This window comes from Notothenia rossii (genome assembly GCF_949606895.1).
Source record: "Notothenia rossii genome assembly, chromosome: 8".
NCBI classification, from domain to species: domain Eukaryota; kingdom Metazoa; phylum Chordata; class Actinopteri; order Perciformes; family Nototheniidae; genus Notothenia; species Notothenia rossii.
Window position 1 is genome coordinate 76,113,301 of NC_136906.1, and position 22,189 is coordinate 76,135,489.

General features: G+C 40.1%; 1 protein-coding gene across 15 annotated transcripts in view; it reads right to left on the minus strand.

Annotated features, from left to right (window-relative positions):
* Window positions 1-9,126: 9,126 nt before the first annotated feature.
* LOC307015602 (uncharacterized protein) overlaps window positions 9,127-22,189 on the minus strand; it is a 140,781-nt gene continuing 127,718 nt past the window's right edge. For 14 of the 15 annotated variants that reach the window (XM_079644311.1, XM_079644310.1, XM_079644316.1 and 11 more), the window contains 3 exons: window positions 20,493-20,666; window positions 19,049-19,089; window positions 9,127-10,155 (listed from right to left, as the gene is read on the minus strand). In XM_079644311.1, coding sequence (XP_079500437.1) covers window positions 19,083-19,089; window positions 20,493-20,666 — 181 coding nt within the window. In that variant the 3' untranslated portion in view covers window positions 9,127-10,155; window positions 19,049-19,082. The remainder of the gene's footprint in view (window positions 10,156-19,048; window positions 19,090-20,492; window positions 20,667-22,189) is intronic. The other variant, XM_079644308.1, reaches the window with a different exon arrangement.

Consider the following 22,189-nt stretch of genomic DNA (forward strand, 5'->3'; position numbering starts at 1 on the left):
TGGGAGGCTGTGCTTTGACGCTTTCTGCAGCATGCTAACTCCAAAGTGACATGCAGGTTTTGAAGTTAGATGATAAGTTAGTTTATGTGTTTATTGAACAAGAACCATGAATAAAAACACTTAAAGAGTACAGAGGGTGAAAACAGGTGCTGCAGCACAGGCAGTATGAGACAAATAAAGAGCTTTTTGAACATTGAAGCATGGAGAAAGTAGAGGCACGAAATAGAAATAAGAACCTGAAAATGAGCAGAATATGTCCTCTCACCGACCTGAGGATAGCCCTTCAAAAAGCTACCAAACAGAATTACCAACGTTTTTACAATTCATCCTGATGAATGCCTGAAGCAATGTAATACAAATCCAATAGCTTTCAAAACATTTCATCCAAAAAGCATAAATGTCCACATCGGCATTTTAAAAAGAAATGATGGGATCACTCCGGCGGCCATATTTACAAAATTGCATCCATATTTCTACTGTGAATGTTCAATTATGAGTGTTTAGTATCATTGCAAAATGTCAGCTGTTGACACAAGCTCTTACAGCTGGATGTTTATTGGTTATTTGTCTCCGCAGGGCTGTTCACACGTAATTAATTGTAAACTCACTACATGTGTCTGAATTCACAATGCGCTTTACACGCCGAAACTGACCTTTTAGAAGCAATGCTGGCGGCGTTGTAATTTACACTTCCTGGATTAACTTTATGTCCCATATCTCTCTGCTCCATCTCTCTTTCAGGCATGGCTGTCTTGTTTGGGATGATTATTGATGGGAAACTGTTGAGTGAGCACAAAAACAAACTGTGCAATCAATCTGAAAGTGAGGATTTGAGAGCGAACACAGACATAACTCAAACACAAACCCTGATTTGACTTTTGCTTCAGTTGTGATTGTGATTGCATGCGATACAAACTTCAATAATTACAAATGTGCTTTGAATCATTAACATGCAGAAATAAACCCTGAACCCAAAGCTGTGAAGTTTCAACTTGAGCAGACTTTGATGGTGTTTTCACAACATAACCTAAAACGAACTCTGGTTCATTTGCTCAATTAGTTTGGGCGAGTGTGAAAGCTGTCATTTGAACTCCAATGCGGACTGAAAAAACACTTCAAAGCATACTTTATGATTGTTTATATATGATATTAGTATGATTTTGAAAGCTATACTACATTCAATCCATCTGTCGTAATGTAGGATGTAGGGATCTGTCAATAAGCGATGTATGTGAAAAATAATTTAAATAATTTGGTAATCATGAGTGTGCATCAGCTTTTAAAAGCAGTTGTTGTTTCACTTAGTTGAAAATTCTATTTTGATCGGTCACCTTTTACATTTAAGAGGTTGTTAATTCTCACTAACAGACCATTGCTAAGTCATATCAATCATCAGATATAAGACTGGTCAATTTAACGTCAGCTGTGGACAACAACCATTCAAAAACTTTGCAGAAATGTTTGGATTCATTAAGGCTAAACGGTCCCCAGTAAAGAAAAGGAAAAAGAGCTTGAGACAAGGAAAGAGGTTTAAAGACAGAACGCTTGATATCAGGGAATTTAACAGAAGAAGACAAACAGGAAGTAAACACTAACAGGAACCACAGAAGAAGACAGACAGGAAGGTAAACACTAACAAGAACACAGTATGGGCTCTGGCATGGATGTATAATAAGAACTGGATACAGCGTCGGAGGCGGGTCTTTCCTACGAGAGCTGCTCATTGGCGCATGAGGACAAAATGGCCTGATATTTTGAGAAGGGTCTAGCTGCGGCCGCGGACAGTACAGTACACTACACTACACGACACGCCCACCTGACACGACACTACGGTGGCTGAGAAGGGTCTAGCTGCGGCCGCGGACGAGAAGCTGCAGTGCGCAGTGCCTCAATCAGCTCGATGTGGGCGGGAGCTCAACGTGGGCGGGAGCTCAACGTGGGCGGAGCTTCACAGATGACGCGTTGCATCCTGTTTCCCGGGTAGCAGTTCTCTTCCCTCCCTTCAATCTAACCCTTCCCTTCCCCCCATCCTAACCCTAACCACTCCCTACCTTTTTGCCTAATCCTAATCTTCCTTCCTCCCTCCCAAACCCCAAAACCCATCCTCCTGTCGTGTAGTGTCGTCAATTCGCTTTTAACGGTAGTGCCTCTCAGCCACCGTAGTGTCGTGTCAGGTGGGCGTGTTGTGTAGTATCGTGTAGTGTCATGTAGTGTCCGCGGCTGCAGCTAGACCATATTGGATATTTTCGAGAGCAAAACGTCACAGATTACCCATCATGCCTGTTGTCAGAGCAGAAGTGCCCGTATGTGCGCTCACAGAGCATGCGCCCCTTAAGCCCCGCCCCCCGAGCTCCCCCTCTCGGCTCACTAAAATGAATGGAGAGAGAAAATAAATCTAGATTCGGCTTTTAGTGCGTTTTACAACTTGAAGGACCTAATGATTCTAATAAGGGCTATAAACTAGTTCATACCGGGTAGTTTATTTAGTTTAAAAAAAAATATCTGCTGATTTACAGACGTCTCTTTCCCCATGTTAGTCAATGAGAAAAAGTCTTTCTGGGCCCATTGACGTCACGGACTGATACGGAAATTGTAGTACCGCCGTTTGGACACTACGAATATTTTCCTCAGAGTCCGGCGCACTTCCTGGGGGCTTGGGCTCTGGCTGTGTTTTAAGATTGGTTAATGGACAGGAAAACGCAAACACACTTGGACAGTTACAGAATTCTTCGATAAGCGCTGCCGTAATGTTTTGTTACCTACAGTTTTGGCCGTTGGTACGCAGCGGGTCAGACTATTTCTTTCTTAGCAGAAGCAATACTACCAAGATTTTTTAAAATACCAATTTAAAAAAACGATTGTACATCAAGTTGTTGGTTTATTTAGTAGGTAGCTGCGTCCGAATCCTGATTGCTATGTTGGTGTTCTTTCTTCATTATTGACCGCCTCCATAAACATTATCCCTTATTTAAAACTGTGGGGTGTTGTGCTTTTTCCTACTTCGTGCACTTTAGTAGCTCATTAGGTCCATTAAGAACCCACAGTAATCTTCACCTTATTACTGCTTTGCAATATTTTCTGTTTTATCTCCCTCTCTCTACCTATTGGTCATAATTCACAACATGGAGTTCGATAAGAGCAATAATTGGTTATTCCAGAGAGAAAATAAATAGACTCATGAGAAACTAATTTGCTTTCAGTCCAGCAAATTAAATGTTCCCCACGTGTGATCATGTTTTGCTGATGATACTGGAAGTCAAAACTGTCCAAACAACATGTCTTCAGAGTTTGGATGATTACTTACGAAATATATTAACGTACCTGTAAAAAAAATGTAATCTCTCACTAACTGCATATTATGAGTTTTTGCTTTGCTGATATTAATTTAAAGATGATCAATACTTCGATGCCAGGACAGAGGGAGAGTGTTTCTCTGTGTGTGGTAGGAACAACGGGGACACTCATCAATGAGTGTTGAGTGTAAAGTGCTAAATGAAAATAGCTGAAGTCACTTGATGGATGATCAGGTTTCTAAAGCAACCGCCATTACAGCTTCATCTATCATGGTGAACTGGTGTGCTCTTGGAGGGTTCATTAGTCCCTAACACACACACACACACACACACACACACACACACACACACACACACACACACACACACACACACACACACACACACACACACACACACACACACACACACACACACACACACACACTGACACACTGAAGAAATGGTTGATAGCTTCAGAAATGCTGCACTCTGGAGAGCAGAGGACAGACCGTCTTATGACTTAATGGTTTGAAACACTTTATTCTGAATGATGGAACATGCGGGGGTGATACTTTACCGGGTGTGTGTGTGTGTGTGTGTGTGTGTGTGTGTGTGTGTGTGTGTGTGTGTGTGTGTGTGTTATGCCACGTGTCCTGATTCCTCCACCATCACCACACACATCTCTTTCCAACATTTCTTGCTCAACCAAGAAGATGAAATTCTGACATTGAGAGTGCAAAGCTAAGAAGAGACGTCAAGCAACAGCCAAGTGTTGTCGAGTGTGTGTGTGTGTGTGTGTGTGTGTGTGTGCGTGCGTGCGTGCGTGTGTGTGTGTGTGTGTGTGTGTGTGTGTGTGTGTGTGTGTGTGTGTGTGTGTGTGTGTGTGTGTGTGTGTGTGTGTGTGTGTGTGTGTTGCAGCCTGTCTGTAGCTTCTTGCTCGGCCCAGCAGCTCGTTGTTTACTTGGTTTTTCTTCAGCGCTCTCATGACATGACAGTTAGTAACAAGCAAGAAGACCGGCTGGATGAAGCTACACTGACAACGTGACAGGAAATACAAACATCAACGAGACAACTGTCCTCGCACAAATAACACTCACACTTACAAGAAATACAAAAAGGCTTTACGAACTTTATTTGTGAAGTTTGCATGCTTAAAAAGCCAGATCATTGAAGTACGTTTAGTATCCGAATGCTGTCTAGATCAACGAAGAAAAAAGCCTCATTCATATTCCTCAGGTGTCATGGTGTCACAGTGGCTCCAATGTTCGTCAGATTTAGATTAATGAACACTGTCAAATAATTCAACGCTGTCTCCTACAAATTAAATTCCTATGCAAATATCCCGCGGTACATATTTACATTCCGTGTAAAAGATCAGTGGTGTGAAAAGGGTCTTTGGGTGGATGAGTAAAGATTTGATACCATTATTGTGCAAAGAATGAGCAGCGGATCTCCCGTGGAAATTACATTTTCTACAACAATTATAACAATGTATTAGTGAGCTTTTATTTAGAAACTCCGTCTGGAGGGAACTTTGGGATTTAAGACTTTGCAGACCATTTACATGCAAATAAACCTATAACACACACTGCAGGGAAGAGTATGCAAAATAGGCCCCCTTTCAGATATGTAACTGAGAATCAAAAGTTAAACATGTCTTTTGTCAAATGTCTTAATCAACCCTGACAACTGTATTTGTTGCATTAGTTTAATGTTGTGTTATTTGGTACAGTCTTGATGTGTATGCTTATGATGTTCTGTCCAGAGCTGAAAATGCATTACAAATTTAAATAATAAAAACATTCAATGTGCCATAATAACATTTCTAGTGGTCAACTTTAATTGTAAACATTTCAGATATCTGCATTACCTTCTAAGACAGATATGTTGTCCTTTTTATTTCATGGTATATGCAAATTAAACAACGATACAAAGTATTTAGTCTGGCACAGCTTTAATAAATGCTTATGCTTTTGCAAACCTGGGTAATTTGCAGTATGCAAAAATAAGCCAGCTCTCTCAGTCGATATTCACATTCCTCTCAGCTTGAGTGTTTGTTTTAACCAATCCAAGTGGGTTTTGTATGGTGGTCTTTCTCTACGGACTGCAGTTGTCCTGCATGGTTTTGAAGGGATTGTTGTGACTCGGCAGATATGTTAGGTTTAGTTATGTTTTTACTCTGGTTTTGTGTTTGGATCTTGTCACTTCCTGTTTTTATTTTGAAAGTAATCTTTCCTCTCATTCCAGATTCCTGCCTTTGTGTGTTTCCCGCCCTTGAGATTGCTTGGCCCTGCCCTGATTGTTTTCACCTGTGCCCATCCCCCTCACCTATATATAGCCCTGGTGTTTCTTTGTTCCTTTGTCTGTTCGTTATGTTTCATGTCGTGAGAACCTGGGCCTTTTTGACTCCTGATACCTACCTTGAGATTTTGACCTTTTGCCAAGTGAGTTTTTGTGTTGCTGTACAACTTAGCTTTGGCTATTTAACTGCTTTCTATTTTTTGAAAGTACGATTTAGTTTTTGTTATTAAAGAACATTCTATTTTTGGACAACTGTCTTCGAGTCCTGCTTTTGGGTCCTGCGTCCTGTGTCTCGGTTCATAACAGGGATGTCTAACTGAATATCAAGCTGTAATGTCGTAAACATATTTCAGACTTCAAATGTCTTCTTTACTTCTCTGTACTGCTGCTCTTTTAAGGAACGACCCCCTGCTGTTACTACAGAACACTCCAGCTGCGAGACCAAAATGTAAAAATGCCAAATGCAAATGAAAGGCTTATAAACGGCAAGTATCCTACAACATTTTTTTTAAAAAGGACACCAAGTGGAAATATCACAAGGAAGGATAACTATGTAATATCCTGCAATCTTATCTTTAGGAAACACTAAAACTAGGGATGTCCCGCCTCAAGTCGCTCGTCATTAGCCTGCTCTGAGCAGTGTTTGTAAAGAAAATATGCTGTTTACTAAAATTGTTAAGGCATAAAAGAATAAATCCTAAAGGTGTAAACAAAGGGGTACAGGTTTCTTTCATCACCTGGCGTTTGAATCCACTGGGATGAGCTTTTGAAGTTCTTCATCGTCGTGTCACTCAGGTTTTGTTTCATAATGAGGTGTTAGCTTCAGACGGTAGCAGCATTTTTATTAGCTTCTTGACATCTGGCGTCTAAACAATCCGCTTCACACACTGGCTCCTATTCCTGACCTCTCATCGCTTCACATATGTGCCTTTTCTCAAAGTTTTGTTAGGGTGTCATAACCCAGTTAATATCTTTTATGAGTCAACATAATATCTAATACATTCTGCTCTGCTTTAAGAGCCCTCAGGCCACAGAGGCTGCTCTCCTCAGAGAGACTTATGACCTTCTTTTGCAGGAGCTCATGCTCGGGATATATATTTTTCACTGCAGCCTTGAATATTCTAAGACAAATTATTTTATTATAGAGCTTCAAGGCTCATGTTGGAAGGACTTTAATTCAGTTTGTACTCTTGGAAAGTCACCTTAAGAGTTCAACACAACATTCTGCCTGCATTTTGGCATTTTTTACAGAATCTAAAGTTGTTTTTATATCCTATCTGTGGAAATCAAACCACTCAAATGACAACAATTTAGGTCTTCTTTGCAGAGCGGTTTCCCACAATCAATGATACACAAAACATTTTGGACTCTTTACAGATAATGCTATAATTAGGCTTTCATTGGAAGATGTCAAGGAGTCAAGTACTACATCCAAACCAAGTCCTAAAAGTTAAGATCAAACACTAAACAAGTCGATAATGAAATGGAAACAGCAGAAAAGTTAAGCCTACTTTATTTCTCTCCACTAATCCGTTTCCGACATGTCAAAGTAAGACAATGTCTATTTGTTTGTTGATTTTAAAGACTATTTTTGGATACACAGATGTAATAATCATGCTGATTGTTTGCATGTGTTTAAATGATTTCTAATTAATAACAATAGTATATCGTTTTTTTATGAGAATAAATGCATCTACAGTTAAAAGGTTATATTGTTATGGACCTGCTGTTAGGTCCACACAGGTTTGAGTTGTATTGCAAAGACATGGCAGTATGTAGTGCAGACGTGCAGATCTAAATTAGTTTTCACTCAAATCTAAGACTGGAGAAAACAAAAGGCGCACTTTGTGTTAGAGAAATACTTCTTTATCAGCTTGTGACTTTTCATCTCTTATCTTGGGACCCTCTTGCAAGGTACTGACCCCAAAGTGGAAGGAGCAAACCGGCAATGAAACACTGTGTGAACTGAAAATGTCAAAACATGTCTTTGAGGATAAATCTTTCGTGACAGTTAAGAACTGAAATGTGATCCCCCTCTACTTCGCCCCGTCAGTACGACCGGAGCCTCTCTCTTTTGCTTTCACTGAGTTTTAAAGCTGCGCATTATAGGCCATAACTTGCTCCAAATCTGATCTCTGTAGAAATGTCAGACAGGAGGAGTATGAGCAACTGATCCCTGATCAGATGAGGCTGACATCCTGTCTGAGCGGCTGCACTACAACACTTCACCCTCTGGAATCTTTCCCATGGGGTCTATAAGGTCTGCTCGCCTTCATCACACAAAATGAAATCTAAGAAAGGCCAAGTCCCATGAATACTGATTATCCAAATGGCAGAAGAGGGCCAAATAGTCACACATTTGAATGCATTAAGTATATGCGTCACACATTTTCAACACATCTGTTGCCAGGAGCAACAAGTGCACTCCTATTTTCCCTGTCATCAAACGTAGACAGTGCCTGCAGGGAAATGGCTCCTGTTGAACCCTTTCTTGAAATGGAAATGTGCTCTGATAAATGGTTTTCAATGGATTTCCCATCATGTCTGGGTAAAGACCCTCGCTGATCTGCAGTCTGTCACGACACAGTTCACCTGCCCGCCCACTCACACACTTCATGCTTCATCAGAGAAGTACTTCCTGCAGACAGAAACTCGCAGAGCACACAGTGACTGAGGAATAAAGAGGGGGGCTATCAAAGGGCAGAAATCTGTTCAGCCTTTAAAGGGAGACGCGTCTTAAAGCTGCAATAAAGGTAATGTATAAGAGCACACGACCCCACTGAGAGTAGACATGCTACCTCTGTCTGCTAACAACGATTCAGAGATCCAAAGATTCAGATGCTTTAGTGTGAAATGCACTGAAGCTACGGCGTAGTTTTGGCTATGAAAATCTAAAGACCCAGGCTCCTTCAACGATGCAACATACAATATATAATCAAGAGGTAAAAGGAAAGAAAAATAGTGCAAGAGAATTGTGCAAGTCACCATAACCCATAACAGACATTTATTTACCTTTGACTTCAAACTTCTTTCATAAATTAATTAATAACATTAAGTTAAGTTGTTGTTAAGTTTGAGAAACCGGCTCGAGATACAATTTTTGTTATATTCCATGGAATGCTCTTAACATCCCGATAGCAATGAATATCTGAAGTGCTTTGACCAAAAATCCATTAAAACATTTCATCTGTGGAAGCCGTAGCGCTGTAAAAAGCACGACCAATCATCTGAGCCGGCCCGGCTAAAATAACTGGATGGCCTACCTGCCTGTCAGCCTTCCATCTGTGCACAAACTTATCTCGTGCCCTCATTGGTCATGTGCGCGTTCGTGTGTGTTGGAGGAGGGGCTCTGTAAGGAGCTGGTTTATCCAAAATGACATACCCCTCCTTTAACTGCTATTGCTTAATACAAAAAAAATAGTGCAAGAGAATTGTATAAGTAACCATAACCCCAAATACAAAACATTTATTTAACTTTGTTAGCAGAGTAAGCATCATTGCTGTTTAGCATCCAAATAAGCGGACGAATAACGACACATCAGAGACAGTGGCATTTCATTCAACGGACTCTCCCATTGGAGGCGTGGCTTTATTTATACCCATCATGACCTTTAACCTGTGACGCTATTGGCTTCCGGTCATAAACAACAAATAACACAAATTGGTAAAACATTTTACCTCAATGTTAACAACCTTTGACTTCAAACTTCTTTCATAATATGGGGAGGCTGTGGCTCACTGGATTAGTGCGCCGAACTTTGAATAAGGGGATAGCAAGTTTGAGTCCCACTGCAGTCAGCATGTCGTTGTGTCCCTGAGACACTTCACCCCAAATTGCTCCTGTGGGGATTGTCCACAGCATTGACTATGTAAGTCGCTTTGGATAAAACCGTCTAACAAGTGACATGTAATAATACATAAATGAATTAATAACATTAATAACTTGTGATTATATAATACAAGTAAGGTTAAATGTTGGCTTAGGACAGAACATTTCAAAGAGAGCAATTGATCATAAAGTAAATAATATTGTATAATATGTTAAACAAATAGTTTTTAAAGAGTTTTATTGCATTTGAATCACATGATAGTTTTTGCCTATTAAGAAAATGTACCTGCATGTTTATTGCTTTTTCTAGCTGGTATCTCAACACTTATTGAAAGTCCTTTGAAGTTGAAAATATGCCAAATAATTAGAATGTAACGTACACTCAAAGTTCGAAGTTGGTCATTTCAATGGCTTCATGAACACGTCATTGTACTTCGCTTGTCTTGTGTATTCTCAACATACAGCTGCACAGCAATACATCCTATTCTCCCCAGCTGTTGGGCATTGTTATATAAAAGCTGCAGCAGTTTCTCCTCTGAAGACCAAAAGCTCGGAGCGTTTATTTTCTCCAAACTCTCTATCAACAACTCTGCGAGGAAGAAGAGTCTTGATCTTTGGTGAAGAAAGTTCTCTGTTCTATTTCTCCGAGCTGCAACCCATTGAGTCAGTATCCTTCAGGTCGTCCGAGTCGCCCGGGGCGATGGTGGGAGGGCGGCCGTAAAACAGCATCAGACGGCAGCTCTGTGGAGGCTGATCAGAGAGAGAGGAAGAAAGAGCGGGACGGTGAGATCAGAAGAAACACTGTCAGGGAACTGATGAAGGCGAAAGAGACAGGAACTGGGTGTCTGGCGTTGTGGCAGATTTGGTGTTTTCACTAGAAATGTCATCAGATATCATCCGCCCACTGTGCTCCACCTCTGGTATAGATGTGATGGAGTTTAATTCAATACCTCTATGCTGCATTATTGATTAGAAGCAGCTGGGTGTCTATGGAAAGCTTTTAGCCTCAATGTATCCCAATGACACATTTACAGTGATATAAAAGGCTTAGGGATTTGGAAGATATAAGAAATTGCGAGTGTTTAGACTGATATTACAATTGGAATATGATCCACAGTATTCGAGAGATTGAAAATGTTGCATTGTTAATCTAATTATAATAATTTAAAGGGGTCCTACTCTGCTAATTTTCAGGTTCATATTTGTATGTAGTGTCTCTACTTTAAAGAGTCCTCTCCTGCTGATGTTCAGGTGTATATCAGTATGTAGTGTCTCTACTTTAAAGAGTCCTCTCCTGCTGATGTTCAGGTGTGTATCAGTATGTAGTGTCTCTACTTTAAAGAGTCCTCTCCTGCTGATGTTCAGGTGTATATCAGTATGTAGTGTCTCTACTTTAAATAGTCCTCTCCTGCTGATGTCCAGGTGTACATCAGTATGTAGTGTCTCTACTTTAAAGAGTCCTCTCCTGCTGGTGTTCAGGTGTATATCAGTATGTAGTGTCTCTATTTTAAAGAGTCCTCTCCTGCTGATGTTCAGGTGTATATCAGTGTGTAGTGTCTCTACTTTAAAGAGTCCTCTCCTGCTGATGTTCAGGTGTATATCAGTGTGTAGTGTCTCTACTTTAAAGAGTCCTCTCCTGCTGATGTTCAGGTGTATATCAGTATGTAGTGTCTCTACTTTAAATAGTCCTCTCCTGCTGATGTCCAGGTGTATATCAGTATGTAGTGTCTCTACTTTAAATAGTCCTCTCCTGCTGATGTTCAGGTGTATATCAGTATGTAGTGTCTCTACTTTAAAGAGTCCTCTCCTGCTGGTGTTCAGGTGTATATCAGTATGTAGTGTCTCTACTTTAAAGAGTCCTCTCCTGCTGATGTTCAGGTGTATATCAGTGTGTAGTGTCTCTACTTTAAAGAGTCCTCTCCTGCTGATGTTCAGGTGTATATCAGTATGTAGTGTCTCTACTTTAAAGAGTCCTCTCCTGCTGATGTTCAGGTTTATATCAGTGTGTAGTGTCTCTACTTTAAAGAGTCCTCTCCTGCTGATGTTCAGGTGTATATCAGTGTGTAGTGTCTCTACTTTAAAGAGTCCTCTCCTGCTGATGTTCAGGTGTATATCAGTATGTAGTGTCTCTACTTTAAATAGTCCTCTCCTGCTGATGTCCAGGTGTATATCAGTATGTAGTGTCTCTACTTTAAATAGTCCTCTCCTGCTGATGTTCAGGTGTATATCAGTATGTAGTGTCTCTACTTTAAAGAGTCCTCTCCTGCTGGTGTTCAGGTGTATATCAGTATGTAGTGTCTCTACTTTAAAGAGTCCTCTCCTGCTGATGTTCAGGTGTATATCAGTGTGTAGTGTCTCTACTTTAAAGAGTCCTCTCCTGCTGATGTTCAGGTGTATATCAGTGTGTAGTGTCTCTACTTTAAAGAGTCCGCTCCTGCTGATGTTCAGGTGTATATCAGTATGTAGTGTCTCTACTTTAAAGAGTCCTCTCCTGCTGATGTTCAGGTGTATATCAGTATGTAGTGTCTCTACTTTAAAGAGTCCTCTCCTGCTGGTGTTCAGGTGTGTATCAGTATGTAGTGTCTCTACTTTAAAGAGTCCTCTCCTGCTGATGTTCAGGTGTGTATCAGTATGTAGTGTCTCTACTTTAAAGAGTCCTCTCCTGCTGATGTTCAGGTGTATATCAGTATGTAGTGTCTCTACTTTAAAGAGTCCTCTCCTGCTGATGTTCAGGTGTATATCAGTATGTAGTGTCTCTACTTTAAAGAGTCCTCTCCTGCTGATGTTCAGGTGTATATCAGTATGTAGTGTCTCTACTTTAAAGAGTCCTCTCCTGCTGATGTTCAGGTGTATATCAGTATGTAGTGTCTCTACTGTGACATGTCTCCTTGCTTCAATGTTCAAAAAGCCCTTTATTTTTTCTCATACTGCCTGTGCTGCAGCACCTCTTTTCACCCTCTGTCTGAAACCAGAGCCCAGTCTGCTCTGATTGGTTAGCTGGCCGGCTCGGTTGTGATTGGTAAACCGCTTACAGATGTCCCGCCCCTTAGTCTATCACATACAATGTGTTGGAGCGCTAACCAATAGAAGTGTGAGTGTTAAATAGTAATGTCACTTAGGCTTGGGCGGTATGACGGTATTACGGTATACCAGGGTATTTCGAAATCCCGTCGGTATGATTTTCAATACCGTGACGTCACAGACTGTGCGCCAAATCACAGATGCGTTTCATTCTATTACACTGACACGGAGTTTTGACAGGGACGACATTGGTTGTAATGCACAGCACGCGCCAGCAGAGGGCAGGGGAGGGCAGTCCGTCTTTCCCGCTCTCAGAGCTCAGCACAGAGCTGAGCTGAGTAAGATGGCGGCAGCATTTGCCGGTCCCGAACTCGGACAACTAGTAAAAAAGAAAAATGCCTCTGCGCCTGTTTACTCGTCGCCAGGGACTTCATCCAGCACAACGAGAGACAGAGGCACTTCTTTGGGAATGTTTAAGACAGGGTGAGTGAGTGTTGACATTTTTTAATCCTATGCAACTGGTTGATGGTTTTGTAGTCGAGGTCGGACGGTTTTAAAAACGAAAGCATTTACGTGCTAAACATTCACGCGAGTAATCCAATGAATCAAATGGAAATAAGGTTTTTAACACATGCACGGAATAATATTGCCAAACTAGTTAGTGAATATAGCAAACTTTATTCAATAAGTCAAGTATTTACTCCCGGAAAATGTTTATGTATGATGATATATTGTTAACTTAGCTCACTATGGAAACAACGTCGGACATCTACAAACGCGTCCTGGATCCGATCTCAAAATGTGCCATTTGCACAATGTGTCATGTATGCAGCCCTTGTTTTGCACTTGCGCGCACGTCGCGGCACTTTGCGAGCGTCTCCCGGCTCGGGCTGCATTTTATACCGAACATATAATATACCGTTCGAAACATCTATTTGCCGCCGAACGCCACCTCGCTCAAGTCGACCCAAGTCATACCGTCATATAGCGTATACCACGGTATGATGTCAGCAAGGTATGACGGTATGAAAAAAATGATAACGCCCAAGCCTAATGTCACTATATTCTGGAAGTCAACAAAGTAGGAAACACAGGGGATTTTATCCATTTCAGAACATTTACATGCACAAAAACATCTATAACACACTACAGGAAAGGGATACCCCGAAATTAGAAGTTTTTTTTTACAAAAGTGGTGTTTAAAATGTTATAAAGTGTATTTTTTCTGCAATAAACACATTCGACCTCTCAAAAGTTTTGCTTCTCAGAAAAATATATTTTAATGATGATGCAGACACTAGGTTAATTTTCTCCTAAAAACACTCAATTTAGTCTTTGGTGTCCAAATGCTAATATCACATCAAAATAAACAGAGAGTTATAAAAATGACATATTTCCTACTTTATAAGGAAATACAGATGAATTGCAGACTGTTGCTGCATCATGTTTCACATTCTGCCTGATCCTGCAGAGTGTTATTTTAGGCTAACAACGGCCTTAAGTTCCCACGTTCTCTCCACTCCTCTAGTGTCAGAGGCGATGTGACTTTCCCTGCTCTGTGGTTAATGAGCCATACCTAATCTGACACCAGGTGTTTTGTTCCTCAGCTATCGGAGAGGAACAAAAGCAACGACCCAAACACAGAACATTTCCCACACTTCAATAAAACAATGTGACATTTACCACACATTGTTTCAACCACCTCAAAGTCTATGTTGTCTTTTCCTGATCTAATGTTTTCTTTTTGTTCGGAGGTGACAGTACGATTGTGCATATATCGATAGACACAAAAGAGTCTGTTGTATGTCTTATGCCACCATATCTCTGTGGTTGCTGTAATCTTTGATCATTTTGTATCACTTATTCTGTTGCTCAAACCAAAATGAGAGAAACACGGTGTTTTCTATAAACCATACCAACAGGAAATTGGTATTTAAATGAATCCATTTTACATAACTGTGACATGTCCCCATGCTTTAATGCAGTGGTTCCCAACTGGGAATTCTTACAATAGTACAGAAAATAATAATGTTTCTTTTCAAACATGACGGATTAAAGTGACTGTTCAGAGGGGAGGGGTCTTCTCCTAAAAAAAGACATTATTGAATTCCTAAATAAGTAGTGAGTCTGAACATAATTGTTTTACCTGACAGCAAGTGTACATTTCAAGTTTAAATGCATTTGTATTGAATGTGAGTTATACAAGTGACTTTAATTTAGGAGCAGTTGGGTTAAACACGATAACAAAGGGTGTAATACATGAAAACATTTAGGCGAATTATAACAGATGAGTGAGGGGGGGGGACTTTATAGAATGGCGACCAGCTCAAGGGACAAAACAGGTTGGGAACCACTGCCTTAATAGACAAGGTGGTGGTGGGCAGCTACATGGGGATGCTGCAGATATTCTCCCCAAACGTCAACAAGACCAGCGAGGGAGGTCCGGCTGACGCCCTGCTGCTGGAGGTCCAGCTTAAAAAAGCCATCATCCAGGTGGAAGTGGGCAAGTTGGTCTCGTAAGCGGACTGAAACTCAGGAAGAAGGCCATCAAAGGGTTCAAATAGATTGCCTTATGGTGGAATATAGGTTAATATAGTGTATATTTAGGTGATGAATGGAGAGAGTCTACTGGTAAAATGTAAGTAAATGATGTGCTTACTATGAGGTGCTCTCCATGGAGGATGGAAAATGACATAAATATATAAAAACAACAAGAAAATGAAATGATTAAATACGGATAAGGGAAAAAATAATATAATAATTGTTAGTATAAACAAATTACAGATTATAAGATTAGTTTTTCGTGAATAGTTTATTGTAGTATATCTGTAATGGTATTTTGAAGGTGCTCTTCCGAGAGTATCCTCAATTAACCTTCAAATAGCAAAGCAACAATGGACAGGGGCGTCGTAGTGGGGGGACAAGTGGGACTGACTACCCAGGGCCCAGATGGGTTGAGGGCCCTTGAAAGGCACTACTTTTTAGTAGATAGTGTCATAACTAAAATTAAAATAGCCTAATAAAATCGGTTGAATTGACTGAATTCTGTATCCAAAATCAAATGGTGAAGGCTGTCCGGGGCCCGTCTCACCCCTCACAAAAAGAGGAAAATGGTTTAGTCCTCCCCGCACTAGTTGTCCTTAAGCCCTGCCTCCCAGCAGTCGTGGAGCCAAGACATTTTCAGTGGGGTGGCCAGGATGGATCCAGTGATCATTTTGGGGTGGCATTGAAATCACTATTATATGAACATAAAAATACATGTCACTAGAAAATAAGGGGTTATTTAAGGCGAGACACGGCAGGCAAAAACATCGTTTTTCAAGTACTGGTCAATTTTGAGATTTTGTGCTATTTTGATTCTATAACATGTTTTCTTTCAGGCTTTTGGAAGGAAAACGTACAAAATACACATTTAAGTGTTTATTTTACTATGGTTTGTCTATTTGCGTCTGTAGATTTCTCCTAAATTCACCAAAAGTTAGCATTCTAACGTAACATAAAGTACCGCGACCGCTGTGTGCATCATGTCAACAGAGATATCGTTGGAAAGCTCCGTCTCTCCTGCACAATCTCGTCGGATCCAAATATGGTCATTTCCTTTGCATCAACAACCAATCGTGAAAGTACAAAGGGGTCTTAAACCAAGAAACGAAATCTCATTGGCTGGTGTCAATTTCTGACAACGTGATTCATTCAGATGCGTCACGTGGTGTGCTAAAACACTTCCTGGTTAGCTTTCCGCTAGAAATGTAAATCTCAAAATGGCAAAAGAACGGCGAAAAAAACGTTCACAGAGAAGACGACAACAATTGTCACTTGCACGAAGCAAGGTTATACAAAAGAGAAATGACCCCGAACATGAAATACCTTCACGGATTTCGTCGATGCGCGAGCGGTCATCCAAAGAACAGGAGGGTTTAGCTAGCGCCTCACTGCAATCTTTAAAGGTCGTTTTCTCAAAATGAGTTTTTTCTCCTACTCTTGAGTTCGAAATGTCAACTTCAGTAGCACGTAGATACACCAAACCTTCCAGTTATATTCCTATCAATATTATGAAGGCTTTTACAGAAGGGTTTGTTAATATTTACTTTGTTTTGAACGTCCAACACTATGGTAATCAAAAGGAGAATAATGAACGTTACTTTTTTAGTGAAATGATCAAATAAAGTCAACATTTCATAGTGTTTACTGAGCTGTGTGGGGCCGCCATGATAATATCTGTTGGAATTCTCTAGATGATGATAGGAAAGGAGGTTTGAAACTTCTTTTATAACCTCCTTTAGTTTAGGAAACACTGGACCTTCCTTTACGAAAGGAAAGGAGAACATGCTGCCCTAGCGGCCGCGACATTTACCGTGACTCAACATTGTGACGGAGAAATTATATCATGAAAGTTACGGTGCTTATTAAGCATTTTACAACTTATGTGGTAACTTGCCAAAGGGCTTTGTTTTGAACGTCCAACACGATGATAATCAAAAGGAGAAATATGAACGTGACTTTTTTAGTGAAATGATCAAATAAAGTCAACATTTCATAGTGTTTACTGAGCTGTGTGGGGTTTTCTTAAACTTTAAACATGTTTTAATGGTGGTATACACAGTGGTAGATGTTAAGGACTAACACGTTTATAGTAAATACATTATATTTATTTTAATATCTTTTCATACAATCATCATACGTATTGGGATTCACGTGGATTAATACGTGTGGACCGGAGGGTGACGAGCATAAGTTTCACTTCACTTTTTGATTTCAATTCCAACTTTGGTCATGAAGAATATGTTTCTCTGTTGTCCACGTTCATAAAGCATAAAGCAACACCATCAGAGCACGGTGCAGAATCTCTAGATGCGTTTACAGTAGTCCGCTGTTCTTATTAAACATCCATGTAGTCCGCTGTGTAGAGAACTGTAGTTTCCCCACAGCAGCAGACGCACATTTATGACGTCCGCTGGCGCATCATAAATACATCGAGAGTGAAAGTGCAGTCGGATTCTCAAAGCAAAGCAGTCTCTTCTCCTAAATCCTTTTGAATCCTCCTATCCACTATCCCTTAACCCTGTGACGTTACACTCAGAGGTCGAGGAATAGTGGATAGGAATAGTGGATAGGAATAGACGATAGGAACTGATCTTTGGACAATTCGACTGCAACCCTTGTTTTTTACCAGGGTGATACAAGCCACAAGGAAAGCCATACAAAAGGGCTGAAGGAAAGGAATCGATAGGAAAGCTGCTCATTGTACTTTTGTTAATGAAATTGGACCATGAAAATAAATGCACAAACGGAGATTCTTGTCTGAACTTGTATCAGTTCGTAAGATTCAATAACTGGTGCCTCAGCTGCAGTGTTATTTTAAGTTAATTATCTGTTTTATTTCTATATGGTTTTGGGCTCTTCAGACACATATAAACCTCAACATTCAGAAGTGTGGTATTTATTGGATAAAAGTATGTCTAACGTTAACATTTCTTAAAATGTTGTTAATCACATTATTTCAGGCGTCAAACCAAATACACATTTGACTTTAAGACGAATGAACAGGAAGTGTCATTTCAGGGTTTTAGGATTTGTTCCTGTGGTCGCTCGCTGCCATCAGTGTGTGAATAAGAAGCAAAACATATAAGGCTGCTGTTATTTTGCAGCTTAAAGAATGAAGATATTGAAGTAACTGTTGTTTTGTATATATTGATTGTTGTGCTTTATCTTAATGTGTGCATATGTGTAAATGTGTTGATTGTATATATAGAGGATATACATATTTATACATATTTGTACATTTGTATTTTGTATTCGGGATTGTTGGAAACGTTATTTCGATCTCTCTGTCTGTACAAACACACAGAAAAATGTAAATTAAAGTTGACTTTGAATGAGAAAGTTGATTGGTCTATTGGTGTTTACACAGATTTGATTCAATCACTATATTTCATTTCACTTTTCAAGGGATACTCTACGCATCCTTTGTTTGTATCAGACCTAAACGCAGTTCTTGAGCAAAACGTTTAAATCTGTTAAACTGTCACTGGAAACAAAGAATGTAAGTTGTATCGGTTTATTTGAACAATGTGATCGCATGATTCCTTCAGGTATTATTGCAGATCTGCTGTAAGCTAGCTAGCTAACCTTGTCCTTTCAGATATACTGACAAAACACTTAACAATATGAAACAGACTCTGCCACCAACAGAGACAGTTTGCCAACTTTATAATGTTGACAAACTGTCATTATACTGTTCTCTATCTTTATAATATCTACACCTTTTAGTGTCCGCGTTTCAGTTTTGTTTTAAGCTTCTTGCAGCGTTTGCTTTTTACAGCGTTTCATTAATGTAGGGCTTTCAGTAAGCTGCTCATGTTTCCTCAAGTTGGTAAATATTTTCTAAATGCCGTGCATGTGTTTTGGAACATTTGTGTTTTTATATTGCATTGGAAGCTTCAGCACATTTCTCCTAATGTAAGTGTTTTGGGCCGTTGGAGCAGGTTAGCCCCTGTTAGCCACTCTATGTTAGACATAAATGGGAGGCACAGATTTCATTAAGTGATACATATATTACCTATGATTTGATTGCATGTACGAGAGTTTGGATATATTTGGAGGATATGGGTTCAATACTCACATTTCTTCTGCATCTTGGCTGTGATCGTCTTGCCTCACATCCTGCAGAGATGAACACAATCCAACAGTTATAGATCAAGTTCAAATACGTGTTTGTTCTTTGGGTTAGTCAGCTTCACAGTCCTGAGTGATCCAATGTTGAAAAAACTAAGGTAATGCTCTTTTCAAAAGCTAAAAAGACACCAGAGCCTGTTTTGGATATTGTAACTGTGCAAGGAATAATACTTGAAGTGGTTACCTGTTATAAATACCTTGGTATCTGGCTTGATGATTGTCTCACTTTTAAACTTCGGGTCAATAACCTGCTTAAAAAGCTGAGGTTGAAGCTAGGTTTCTTTTTCAGAAACAAGTCCTGTTTCTCTTTTGAAGCCAGGAAAAGGCTCTGTGACCTTTTGACCTGTGCTGGACTATGGTGATCTGGTCTTTATGAATGCACATGCCCATTGCCTGAACAAGTTAGATGCCGCCTATCACAGCGCACTGAGATTTGTTACTAAGTGTAAAGCACTTACTCATCACTGTACCCTGTATGCCAAGGCAGGTTTGCCATCACTTACTGTAAAGAGGCTCAGTCATTGGTACACGTTTATTTATAAAGCCATGCTGGGTAAACTCCCGTATTATATCTGCTCTCTGATAACACAGAGAGTTGCAAGCAGCTATTGTCTGAGATCGCATGACGTAGTGTTGTTAGATGTGCCAAGAGCAAGGACTGTCTTAGGTAAGACAGCTTTTATGTGCGCAGCTCCACTTGCTTGGAACAGTCTACAGCTAACATTGAAACTGAGCAATTGTATTCCTCTGAATGTTTTTAAAGCAAGTCTAAGTGAAATGCTCTTTGAAACTATGGGTATTTGTAAATGTTGATAAGAATGTAAATGTAGCTTGTAAATATGTTGTATGATATCCTTTCTTGTTTTATGTTGTTTTATCTTTCATGTGGAACCTAATTGCTGCAGGTCTCTCTTGAAAAACAGATCTATGATCTCAAGGGACAATCTGGATAAATAAAGGTTTGAAATGAAATGAATGCTTTCCATCACATCTTCTCTGAAAACACTACGACTGACTGTCCACAGCTCTCAGCTGCATGAGAGACCTAACTAGGCATTAGTCCAGGAACAAAGAAACGTCAGAGGAAAAACAAACAGACTACCTTTTGAACTGTAAAATCCCATTTGTCTGTTAATGAGTTGCAGCTGTCTGAAATGTGGCTTTGCATTGTCAGCTTGTATTATCTTGCTTGATAATAAAGAAAGGAAAGAACCGCGAGATGAACAAAAGGAGGAACTGCAGATAAATGGTAACATCACTGATGTGTTGTGCTAAGCTAGGCTACGCCTGGAAGTTGGAACTGGAGAGATTCTCCAGTGAGAGGAACACATCCACCTCCCTGTGTTTGATACAATCTTGCTGAACCAGCAGAGAGTCGACCCCTTACTGACCTGAGAGTCTCCAGTCTGCAGTCTGGACTCTCCAGAAGATCTCTCAGCAGCTTCACGACTGAACCCTTCAGACCGTTGCCACTCAGCTCCAGATCTCTCAGATGGGAAGGGTTGGACTTCAGAGCTGAGATCAGAGCAGCACAGCTGATCTCTGACAAACTGCAGCCCCACAGTCTGAATAAAGAACACATGATGCAAGTTTAGAAAACAATGTTCCTGATTGAAATAATGAAAGTTCTAATAATCTGATTATAGCTGGAGAAGTAGAGAATGTAGAAGTTTATAAAGTGGACACTCCCGACAGGTTAAAAACAGTAAGTTACAGAAAGAGAACAGAGCTCTGATTAATATTAAAGACAACGTGCTTCACCTTCAATAAAAAGTGGTGACTTCACATCTGAAGCTCTGCTCCTTCTACACTAACTCGTGATGTGCAGCCAGACAGATACAAACCCACAGAAACTGATTCAACTCAAGATCACAGAGTTCACAAAGATCACAAAGATGTCAGGATGAATTTTAAAGAAATGTGATCAAAATAAATAGAGAATATTTATTTTAGGAATAGTGGAGACATAGATCACAGCATCTTCAGTTTAAACCATTCAGTCAGTATGAGCAGGGGTGCACATCACTTTTTTAGTGAGTTACTCAGATGAGTACCAGGAGACAGCGTTTGGTACTCACCACGAAGCGTGGTCCTCCTCAGTGTCTCCTTCACTGTCCTCTATTTACACTTCTTGCATGCTAGATGATGAAGATGCACCTCCCTGTCTCTTTTTAAACCTCCGATTTGCTTTCTCCAAAACGTGTTGCCAAAACTGTGAAGTCCTTGCATTTCCTTTGAGTTCCTTTGAGTTGAAGGATCAAATACTAAGAAATGATCACATGACTTTAAGTCATATCTGATTTCAGATGTGGGAAGTTACTAAGTCCACTTATTCAAGTATGTACTTAAGTACACTTTTGAGATATTCGTACTTTACTTGACTTTGATGCTACTTTGTACTTCTACTCCACGACAGTTCAGAGGTAAATTGTGTACTATTACTCCATTACATGTATTTAACACCTTTAGTTACTTCACAGATGTGGATGAATGATGTGAAATATAATCTTAAATCAGACTTTAGTTCCACCTGGAGTAAATCCACCAGCTACCCTGCAGTATACAAAGTCATTCAGACTAGCTGCACCTTTAGCAGCTTTGAGAACACTTTCATGATCAATCATTATAAAACATATCATATCTATTATTCTGAAATGGACCAATCTGCACAATCACTACTTTTACTTTTGGTACTTATTTTGATAATACTTTTCCAATTTTTCTTGAGTAATATTTTGAATGCAGGACTTTTACTGTAACAGAGTATTCCTCCACAAGACCTACTTCTTCCAGCTCTGTCTGATTTCAAACTCTTCCATTAACACCCTAAGTAAGTTTGAAGTGTTTTACTCAATTTTGTTGTAAATAAAACTGCAGCAGCTTGACCACAGAGCGTGAACGTTGTGATCAGCTGATTTTGCGCAGTTCTCCAGTGTGTGCACAGGGGAGTCTCCCACAGCAGCGAGTTGGCGGAGTTTTGGCACAATTCTGTTGTTCCTACCGAAGTGAACCCTGTCTGTGCACACAGTGAACAACGATGTCGTCAAGTGATCTAAGCCTCACAGGTCCGTCGGTTATGTCCTGCGCG